General features: G+C 33.6%; 1 protein-coding gene across 3 annotated transcripts in view; it reads right to left on the bottom strand.

Moving 5' to 3' along the window:
* DENND1B (DENN domain containing 1B) overlaps positions 1–12094 on the bottom strand; it is a 268067-nt gene that overhangs the window by 69101 nt on the left and 186872 nt on the right. For all 3 annotated transcript variants that reach the window (XM_045456663.1, XM_045456662.1, XM_045456664.1), the window contains one exon: positions 1105–1206. In XM_045456663.1, the coding sequence (XP_045312619.1) occupies positions 1105–1206 (102 nt within the window). The remainder of the gene's footprint in view (positions 1–1104; positions 1207–12094) is intronic.

Here is a 12094-nt window from a genome sequence, read left to right as displayed (position 1 = left end):
CCACTCCATCTTCAGAAATTCGTAAGACATCTTTGATCCTAAAAGCTATCAAAGCTGCTTCTGCCTCTTTTAGGTATTGGGTAAACGTAACCCTTTCTTTAAGGTAAACCTTCACATATGAGAAGATAGTTATAGCCCCCGCCCCCCAGAGTATTTTCTAATTATTTTTTAAAACTTCCTCAGAATATGGATAATAGTATTGGTTTTGTCACCATCAAATTAAATCACTTATTTAATTTGAAGCTTATCTCAAATTACATGGGATCTTTTCTCTTAACAGTCCAAAGGATTCTATTAGATTCTCAGTTTCAGCTATTGAATTTTTACTCATGCTTGTATCCTGGTCCTGAGCAGTTTATGGCACTTTATTGGTCTTCATTAAACGATGAATTCACACAGGTAACTTTACATTTAAATTATCATGTGGAATAAGAAAATAAAGTGTTTAGAACTTAATTTAAATTATGTAAACAGAAATTGAGAGGAGCCTCAATTGAGAGACTTGCTATGATCACACACAGGAATGAAAGAATGAGTACATCTAAACATTCTCAATTCTGATGTTAAGCTACTGCTTTTTGAAATTGTGACTACATTTTCTGAGCCAAAAATCGGGATACATAGTATGATGATGACTTTTCTGAATTTTTGAATTTATAATTATGAAGTCTGTTTTTCTAAGCTGAGTTACATTAGGACTGTCTTACAAAAAATAGTTTGCTTACCATCATCAATCTACCATACCAAACCAACTCCTAGATGCTCACATGAAACTAGTCATGCTGGTTTTGTAACTGTGAATAAATACTCTTTCACAGACCATCAGATTAGTACTTTAGATGAGATTTTTTTTAATAACAAAGTTACTATTACTTAATTTTCTAGATGTAGAAATTAAGTAATTAGATTACTTAATTTTCTACCTATGGCCATGCCATAGGTAACTGTAGAGTTAACAAAAGAAAGAAAAATTTCTTGTAATTCTAGAACAGTATTATTCAGAGTTTTGACAAACTTTTGATAAAAGTGATAAAAACATGCCACGCATTTGTTACATTTCTGTAATCTTCTGTTACAGAAGGAAATATGGAGGCCCACTCTTACCTGCTTGAAAAGTTGGAGGTTAACTGCAGTTTCCAAGAACTGTTTCATCAGACTTGAACGATGCTTTACAAAACTCTCCTCACAGAAAGTGATGGGCTCCCCCTACAAAGAAATAAAGATTTTTTGGTGTCAAAAGAAAGTCAGCAGAGAGAACCAGTCTCTCTAAAGAGGTAGATGGAGAGTCACAGAGGAAATGTAAGACACAGAATCAACCTCAAGGTGCTGAAAGTCTAAAGGGAGTCAAACAGACCCTTAGACATAATAGCTGAATTTCAGTCTCATAAAAATATTCCTCTACTGATAAGCTTCTACGAGAGCTTCCTAATCAAGGATCCCTGGGGTCTTAAAATTGCTTAGTTTCACTTCCTCAGAGTAAGAATGAATCACCTAAAAACAAAGGTTTAATATTATTAGATTGAATTATGAGTATTAAAAATAGCATGCGTAGCTGAAAAGAGTATGCAGTTGCAATTTTATCCTTATTAGAAAACACCTTCGGGGGGCCTGGGTGGCTCAGTCAGTTAAGCGTCCAATTTTGGCTCAGGTCATGATCTCACAGTTCTTGAGTTCGAGCCCCGCATGAGGCTGTGTGCTGACAGCTCAGAGCCTGGAGTCTGTTTCAGATTCTGTGTCTCCCTCTCTCTCTCTGTCCCTCCCCAACTCATGGTCTCTCTCTCTCTCTCTCTCTCTCTCTCTCAGTCTCTAAAATAAATAAACATGGAAAAAAAGAGAAAAAGAAAACACTCTTGCTATAAAAATTACTGCATGATTTTTGCCATTTATATTTGATCATTAATTTCTTTTTAAATTAATTATAAGTTCTTACAGTAACATTCTCTTCGTGATTGCAAACACAATTCTGATTGAATACTTTATAGAATAAGTCTCACTTTGTACCTGCCTCAATTTGCCCTATTTTTTTAAGTAATTGTAACTTTGCAAGTGTCTTGTGGTAGCTTATGCTCCATTAGCTGCTCCTCCTCCAAATTGTCAAGAACTTAAATTCTCAATACAGATTCCACTCATTCCATCTATTCCCATGCATGACCTCGAAAACTGTCACTTACTGGCTGATCCCTACCACCTGCTACTTCCTCAGTAGCCTGAATGGTCTTCTTGCCAGTTCAATACATGGGAAGATAAGTGGCTAAATTATATGACCCAAATGAAAACAGAGACAATCCATTATCATTGTTAATACAATGATCCACTCATTATAATGAATCCTGTAGCAATCTCTATGCTGCAATAAAAAGGGGGAAAAAAAAAAGTGAGCCTGTTCACCTTCTAACAGACCTTAGAAAAAAGATTAATTATAATTTAACTTTAAGGACAACTCAATGCCTTGATTATAGGTATCTGTAAGTAAAATTCTGAAAATTGGCTCCTGTATGAACAAAATAATGAAACTAATAATCTAACAGTAATTCAACTGTTACCACTGTCTGATGGAAACTAATGACACTATAGATTGGCACTGTTCAATACACTAGCCACTAGTCACATGTAGCTATTTAAATTGAAATTACTAAAATTAAACAAAACTAAAAATTCAGTTCCTCAATCACACTAGCCACATCTGAAATGTTCAACTGTCACAAGTGTTCTGTGGATCCTCTTAAGTAGCACAAATACAGAACACCGATCACAAAAAGTCTTCTGACACAGCACTGCTACAGAAGAAAATATATAAAATTTAAACAAATTATTAAAGAAGACAATTTAATAATCTATTAATTGTTGTCATTCACCATCAGTTGCCAGCCAATACCTCATAATAAAACTGCAATTATGCATTTTGATACTGACTACTGCCAGTCTTAAGTGCTACGGGAAGATTTTAAATTATATATTTTAAAAACTTGATTAACTTATATAAATATACTTTGGATAATCAAAAATCACTGTATTTGCCACTATCACAGAACTCACCACTTAGAATCTAACAGAGGGGGGAAAACAACAAACAGGCAATCCTGTTAAAGATAAAGGTCTATTGTTTTTCATATCTAGTTACATTGGGAGCCAAATAAATGTTTCTATAAGTCAATAAACAAAATAGCAAGCGAGCTAAACCTTGTTCCATAGGACTTATTTTCTTTTCAAAAGTAAATACAAATTACAAAAAATCAAATCATTTCTTAATGGCAATGCCAACTACAGCACTATTATTACAAAGTGATCAGTACTATTGATAACGTTAGTTTTTATTGCCCAGATTCCCCCCAAACATGTGAGCTATATTTTATTAGTACCTACAATGTGTCCAAAAGTTGTCATTAACACTGTAGAACAGTCTTCAATTCAAATACAAAGGTCTATCTTCAATTGAAATACTTGTCAATTTAAAAATAAAATTCTATCTCTAACTGAACAGTTTAGACTTCCGATGTTACAATCAAGCATTTCTTTTGATTGGAAAGAATGGAGGGCAGGGGGATGGAGAATCTCAAGGTAAGGGAAAATGGATGTGAGCAAAGTCTACCTGTGCTTTCTCAAGAATTGGGCATAACATGGTCTTTAGCCAATGTGAATGATTCGGGAAGAACCCTGTCCTTATTAATCTTCTAGCAACTGCTTTCAATCTTTCAAGAGAAAGTTCAGATGTGCTGTCCATCCATTTTTGATAACACCAATCATGGTAAAAGCTTTGAACTTAACCTTCAAATGATGAACACAGCCTGTTCACTAAGAATCTCTGATAACAACAAAGAAGAAAAGCCCTGGTGCATATTAGAATTTTCTCTCAGGAGAAAGAAAAATAAGTCTTGATTAACAATGCTCTAAATTTTTGCAATATTAATACACAGGAGTCTCAATTATTGTCATACTGGGATGTATGCTATCAAACAGATTATAAATAACTCCCCAGTAGGAGTTCTTTTAAATCCAGGTCAGGTTGAGTGGTGGCATGATAAGGAACTCTGCTTAGGATCTTCTGATTTACTTTTTATCTGATTAAAAATCAGGATTAGGATTGAGTGTTTTTTTAAAACCTTTCTTGTTCTAAGTAGAGTGACTATGTCTGGTTTTGCCCAGTTAATTCCCAGTTTACTGAAGTATCAGAGATTTAATTTAGAAGTTCCTGTGGCTTCCCAGAGGAAATCTGAGCTGGTCTGGAAAACTAATGGACACTTTATGAAACAGAGATGCAAAATATAGTCTTGAGAGAGGCAGACAAAAAGTGGGTAGTGTGTTTGGGATGGGTGTGAATTAGAGACAGTACCAGATGATGATAATAAATGACTGGTTGAGGCATAGTGGCTAATGGATATGAACTACACAAAGTACCCGACAGAAATAAAAGGTAGATTAAGCCATACTGAAAAAGGTCTATGATATATTCTGAAGTCATTTTCTTAAAGACATCAAGAAGCTCACAAAAGTATCTACTCAATAAAGTGACAAGACTGTATGTTTTAAAAAATAAAGTTAATAGGCAAGAGGAAATAATGGAAACAGGCAGACCAATTAACAGTGTGATATAAATCAGCCAAGAAAAGACGAACGAGGCAGCAGAAAGGAAAAGTGATGACAACCATTAGCTAACACTTATAGGAGACTTATTTACTATTACCAAGAGTAGTAATAATAGCTAATGTTTACGTAATGCTTCTTATGGGCCAGGTACTGTTGTAAGCACTTCATACATATTAACTCACATAAACCTCAAATTTACTGTTGTCTTACTTCATATATGAGTAAACTAAAATATGGGGAACGGTTAAGCAACTTGCTCAAGATCACACAGCATGTAAGTGGTAGGAGCTGGATTCAGACTCAGTCTATGCTTTCAAAATATCCCAGTTATGGGCATTCAAGACCATGTGGAATGTTTTATTTATTCCATATCTTGCAATCTGTAAAAGTACAATTTCATCGCAAAATCAACTGGGCTGTATATCAACTGATACACAGCAGTGGTTCTCAAAGAATGGTCCAGGGATTCAGACCTTTTCACAGGGTCTGCAACATCAAAACTAGTTTTGTAACAATGCTGAAACATTATTTGCCCCTTCCACTTTTATTTTCTCATGGGATCCAATGGAGTTGATCAGAGGTTACACGACTGGTGATATTGCAACAGAGCAAAAGCAGAACCAAATATGAGAATCCAGCTAACTTCCCTTAAGCCCCATACTTTCGAAAAACTGTACAACAAGGCATTCTTCCATTGTTTTTTTGTTGAGAAACATTTCTCATAAAAATATGTTTTATGTTTATCTATAGTATTATATTATTTTTAAATAATATTTAAAATATTTTCAGTTTTAATTTCTAATATGATAATAGTAAAAGATATACCCCACAGAAACAAAAGTTCTTTAAAGCTCTTGATAATTTTTTTGGAGTATGAAGACATTCAGCAACAAAGGGTTTAAGAACCACTAATATACAGAAACAGGACAAGGAGGGGTCAAAGATGACTTCCAGATTTCAAGCTTGAAGATCAAAAGATGATACCATTTACTAAAGAAGAGAAATACAGAAAAAAAAAAAACAGATTTAAGAAGGTGATAAAATCAATTCTTGCACATGTTTTTGGTCAGATTCCAAGCTGAGCCTGAGACAAGGATTCTTGTTAAAATGATTTGTTGATGGAGAACTCTCAGGAACTAGGAAATATGGGAAACAAAATAGGGCAGAAGAAAAAAGCCAAGCAACAATGTGTTTTCAGCTGAAAATCAGCCTCAGCCTAAACCTATGGAAAACACTAAATGTACTGGCAGAGTTATTCCCATCTTGAAGCAAGGGCAGTATAAACCCTTTATCAGTCAGTCAGGCCAATGAGGCCTTCCCTGCGGGGGGGGAGGGGGGGGGGTGGAATGGAGGTGCCTAGGGAGGCACTTCCTACTTAGCCATGGGCAATTTTTCTCTGAAAAGGGTGCCAGCCAGTAGGGGGGATCTGTTCAGGACACCAGTAAAGTCCATTAAGGCATGGTAAAGGTAAGTAAGGTTTCTGAAGATGCATGGACATAGGGTAGCACATAGCTAGAGACTCAGGTTTGGAAAACTTGTTGTTTAATGTATATTTAGGAATTATCTGCACAGAACTAAGCATCAAAATTAAGCTGATCACTCTACTTACGGAAAAAGATTGATATAACTGAAAAATACCTACCTATAATCCAATTTATTTTTTAAACGTTATATTGATCATTGACAGAAAAAGTAAGGAAGTATATAGCTCCGTGGAGACACAGAATTAATTGTGTAGAAACATATAAGTGGGGAAATGAAAAACTATCCATGGTAAAAATGTGATGTGATGGTAAAGCAATTGAATCTTTTGCTTCATGGAACAGTGATGAGGCAACAGAAAGGAACCAAAATTGAAATCATTTTGATAAAATGTCACACAAAGGAGCATGAATAGAGGTAAAGAAAAACTACCATTCAATACTAGGCTGGCAGTGAAGTTCTTATTACAGAGAGGAGAACCAGACTTTCCAGAAAGGAACCACCAACATTACTTACCATTAAAGTATTATGTCAGTCAACAAATATAGACTAAGAATGAATCAACAACATACTCAGCATTCTATGATGAGGTTTGCTAGATAGTTTGTTATTAATAAATAGTAAAAATGCCAAAGTTCATACTTGATTTACCTGTTAAAACATATAAATCAGAGCAGATTCAAGTTCAAATTGTCCACAAAATAACAAACGTCACATTCAGTCCCTTGTATAATGGGAAGGGAAGAGGTACCATTAAAACCAGTGTGCTAGAAACTACATGTTGTTTGTACCTGATGGTATTTAAATAAGACCCATCAATTAGTTGTGGCAGAAGAATGGATTAAGAAATGGCAGAAGAAATGCCCTTCAGTGCCATAAATCTGGCCCTTATGGAACACATGATTTACCTTGCCAAGTCTTAGATTCCATCTTTAACATAAAGAAGTAAATTCTTCCTCCTCTGAAACCCAGAGCCTTAAAAATATGTATCTTTCTTTTAGCACTGATTTTCTAAGTTGAATTAAAGGTTATTTTTATACATTTTATTTGTGTATTTTTGAGGTCTGGGACTATATCCTTATACATTTCTACATTCCCTATTATAATACTCAACATAGTACTTTGCACTTTGAGTGTTCAGTAAATATCCACTAGCTAATATTTGAAGTATTTTTACAGGATAATTAAGGCACAGATAAGATATGGAAGAGATGGGGCTGTTTTTCCTACCCTACTGTATGTTCAGTTTCAAAGTGATTATCATCATTGAATTAATACAATATTTTTGCTTAGTGTGTTTTTCAGGATGGGCATCTTTCCAGTTCTATGTTGTCTTCTGGAGTAGGAAACTTGGCAAGAACAAGAAAATACTTAAAACATAGACTAGATCTCTGTTTATGTTTTGCAGATATATATATATATATATATATATATATATATCTGCAAATATATATATATAAATCTATATATATAAATCTATATATAGATATCTATATTTATATCTATCTATATCTATATCTATATATATATAACTTAGTAACAATTCATATTGAAAGGAATAAAGGTGTCAGAAAGAATGATACTGTGTAAAGATATGAAATATAATCAAAGCATCCACATAATGCTTATTCAGTTCCCTAATACACTTGGGTTTAATATGTAAAGTCACTGTTATATAACAAATATAAACAAGCAAAAATGTCCGCATAACGATAGTTTATTTAAAACTTTTAAAACTCCTAAACACTCTGTTACCAGTTTTCCAAGGTAATAGTCAAATATATTCAGGTTCTGACAGAAAATAATTTTAAAAGATTTTTCAGGTGATACAACATTCTTCTTCCAAGTGTCCCAATGTTATTATTATGTAAGGGACCACAGTCTACTCTCAGAGTTTTTTAACCAGGAAAACAATACTTTTTCTATTACTGAAAATTATTGATGAAAAAAAATCCTTATATTTAAATCATCAACTTTAATCATTATTTACAGCTAAAGCTTCTTTCTGTACATATGAGTACATATGAGCTTGCCCTAAAGTTATTAGATCTGTCTAGAATAAAAATAGCTATCAATGTTCCATTTGCCTTTGATCCAGCAAGTTAAGATGGGAAAAGAAATTCATTTTTCTAAATCAGATACAGTTGTTTCTAGCACTCTAGTTAAATTTGAACACTAAAAAAAAATTAATAGAGCTACGTATTAATTTTATACATGCTATGAACAATATATATTTTCTTTCCCACTATTTAAAGAAAAACACTCTCTATTCTCATGAAACACATTATCAGGGATATAAAAATGAACCCTTACTATCAGAGTCCCTAGCTCTACCCATCCCATAGTGGTGGTACAGAATTTTTATCGTTTTGCTAAAGCAGATAAGCAAAACACCTTCTCTGTTAATAACAATAATAATCATAATAATAATAGAACAGAAAGAAAGTATCATAAAAGCAACCATATTCTATCAGAAAGCCAAATATACAATAAATATACAATAAATATTTATTTGGTTGCAACCATCTTTAAAGCCAAAGGTCCAGACTCAAACTTGGGTAATGAGACGAATGGAGGTCTAAAATTTTTTAGTAACCATAAAACCAAGGGGGTGAGCAAGTGTACTTTTCAACTCAGATTTTTAAATCTCTAACAAGTTGACAGTTACAAATGTGTTAAATGGAAACTGGAAGGCAAAGATTTAGTGAATGGCCACTTAAATTATGGATGCCAATCCTGTGCTTAAATTGTTAAAGTTTAATCACAAAATATAACATATTTGCTGATAATGTTTAAAGGAATATAATCCAAAAAATGTCTGAAGGACAAATCTTTCAACTTGCCAAACAGAGGGCCAGATTACTAACCAATCTTTATTTTAAAAGGAATTTACTTTTTATCCATTAGCAAGGTTCACAGCCGCCCAGAAAAGCTTGAGTGATTGAAACAAAGGACAGCACCCTAACTATTCAAAGGACTAGATCTGAGTGTTACTTCTATGCTCTTGGACAGGATAATCAAGCATATGCCTTTGAATGTATTAAGCAATATTTTAACTCAGGCAAACATTTCCTTAGCATTAGCTGTTGGTCAAAACTTAACCTTTTATTTTTAATAGCCTGTGACACAAATAAAACAGGTACAACTGATGACCCTTTATTAGTTATTTAATTCAATCTCTTAAAAGCATTCTGATGTTTATAACAGTGTTTTTCTTTTGGGGAATCAGAGGAGGGTACTTTATTTTAGTTTTGTTAAAGGGATCTTCCTCCCCAAATTTACTACTTCTAAAATGTCATTTTTAGAATAATAGCACTGATTTTATGTTAGACACTGTTCTAGGTAACCTACATTTATGAACTCATTTTATCCTCTAAACAACCCAAGAAGAATTATAAAAGTGTGTTATCACTTTTCTTCAACTTATGTAGCACATTACTTTGATCTCATGTTTTTTAAATCTTAAAAAGTAGCTAACTTACTGGTTAAAATCCAAAGAAAGCAAAATAGCCATTGTTTATTTAAATCACTTTCCAACAACTTTACAGAGTTGCATATTTCTCTCTGTAATAAGAGCCGGCACAATTTATTTGTCAATTGTGCTAGGGTGTCATTTAGAAGGTATAAATAAGAAGGAACTATGAGAAAAGTAGCAACATATTTAGAACTGTCACTCAGACATTCTAAGTGTAATTTATAAATATGAGTTCCTCTTTGGCAGCATTTAGCGAATGTATTCAGGTATTTGCATTTGAAAATGGACATTTAAATCATCATGGGGGCTTCCCCTAACTGGTTCCCCAGCCAGGCTGCAGAAGACTGGAGGGAGGAGGAAGGGGCAGTTACTCTAGGTTGATAAAATCACAAATGGGAATATGTAGCACAAATAACAAATTATTCCCCCAATTTATATACACACCATGGTATGCCTATGGGCATGTACTCCTTTTCAGGAAAGTCCTAAGAGTGTCTCGTTTGTTCTGTCTCTCTTTAAGTATGTACTGAATGCCTTTCCATGTACCTGCATTTAGAAGAAATGTTAAGTTCAGGAAATTGATCTCAAGGAGAGTATGATACAAGAATGGAGGCCAGAGAGCAGAAACCTGTCACACTGGAGCAAGAGCAGGACTGTGAAAAGAATAGATTCAAATGTAGGCCCCACTATGTACTAGCTGGAGAGCCTTAGTGAGGTTATTTACACTCCATGAATATCATTTTCCTCATCTTTAAAATGAAAAGGTTATGGGGCGCCTGGGTGGCTCAGTTGGTTAAGCCGCCAACTTCAGCTTAGGTCACGATCTCATGGTTCGTGGGTTGGAGGCCTCCATTGGGTTCTGTGCTGACAGCTCAGAGCCTGGAGCCTGCTTCAGATTCTGTGTCTCCTTCTCTCTCTGCCCTTCCCTGACTCACACTCTGTCTCTCTCAGAAGTGAATGTTAAAAAAATTTTTAAATGAAAAGGGTAATATTTGAAGGCTTATCAAGATTAAATAAATAGCCTATCTAAAGGTCTATTAATGCCTGGTACCCAACGGGTACTTAAAGGTCAATTATCATTTTAATACCAACTAATAAATTATGAATCTCAGTAAAAATAACAAAAGAATTATAACAAGTAACATATAAAAGAGGGAGAAGAAATGTATTAAAGAAAATAAGTGTAATCAATTCACAGAAAAAAGGGGCGGTAGAAACTATAGCTTCAAGGGATCAGGAAGGAACTAGATGGCCATTAAAAGCAAGAAAGATAAAAGCACTACCAGGAAAAAAGAACATTATAAATAACAGTTTGGAAGCCAGAGAAGCTTGGGACATTTGGAGCCACAGGCAGAATTCTCTGAATTGAGGTCGAAGTTTAGGAAAAAAGTAAAGACAGACACAGACTACTTGCCCATTGTGAAGGCCCTGAATGACACTCCTAGGTCTAATCTATAGGTTTAATTTTGTCAACGTAAGGGGAATAACAATAATAATGCTTTTATATGTGTATAAAAAATCATGACATTTTAAAAAGTAGTACCTGGTTAAAGAATTCATATCCATTTAAGGTTACTTAGTAAATTTCTCCAGTTGTGCTCTACTAGCTAGAGGGTAGTACTGAACTATACTTCTAAATAGAGACAAAACCATGAAATAATTGTAACTTCTGAGCTTGGCCCTTTTTTTTTTTTTACATATATCAGAAAATATATAAAAGACATACGTCTATTATATAAATGTCCGAAAGAGTTCACAAAATAAAAAGTAAATGTACGTTTAATAAATTAGAATACAGGGCATTTGTAAAGACAATGCCTAAACAGCAACAAAAATATTTTATACACAACAAAGAAAGAAGTCATTTTCCTTAATAACTATTTCTATTGAAAAAAAAAAACTTTCTAAATATATTCAGTATACTTTAAAAATTATGCTTTCATTCAAGATGGAGTCAAAAGAAATGTAAAAACACACAGAAGGAAAATACTGTCCTTTGACTCCCAGAAAGAATTAGCACTAAAAAAGAAAGAAAACATCAAATATAAAAAGGAAAAAGGTAGATAATTTAACAAATTTATAATTAGATGTGATCAATAAACAGGAAAGATGTTCTATGATGAAATTATATATTTTCCCACAGATACTGGGAATCTGGCTTTAAAGATTTAAAAAAGAAAAGTCATTATTGAAATCTTGTACCCCTGTCTGCTCAATTGATAATTTAAATCATTTAAGAAAATTTTCTCTTCAATTTGCTTTCCTCAAATCTGAAGTCCTTCACGAACATAAAAAGGAAAAGAAAAATGTAACATACAAAGATTAATAATTATTTAAATGTGGCAAAATTTAAGCAAAGTAATACTTAAATATCCCTGTTGGTACTGTAAACTCGAAATCAACCTGTTTTAAAAAATTTGACAACCAGATGATTTTAAACTTTTATTAGTACAGATGATGGGTGTACAATCTTTTACAGAATGAGACCATGTAACTGTCAATAATTTTTAAAGTCTCCCTCATGTGATTCCCCCACATGTATACCATATTCAG

This window comes from Leopardus geoffroyi, chromosome C3 (assembly GCF_018350155.1).
Source record: "Leopardus geoffroyi isolate Oge1 chromosome C3, O.geoffroyi_Oge1_pat1.0, whole genome shotgun sequence".
NCBI lineage: Eukaryota > Metazoa > Chordata > Mammalia > Carnivora > Felidae > Leopardus > Leopardus geoffroyi.
This window is presented reverse-complemented; position numbering and strand designations above follow the sequence as displayed.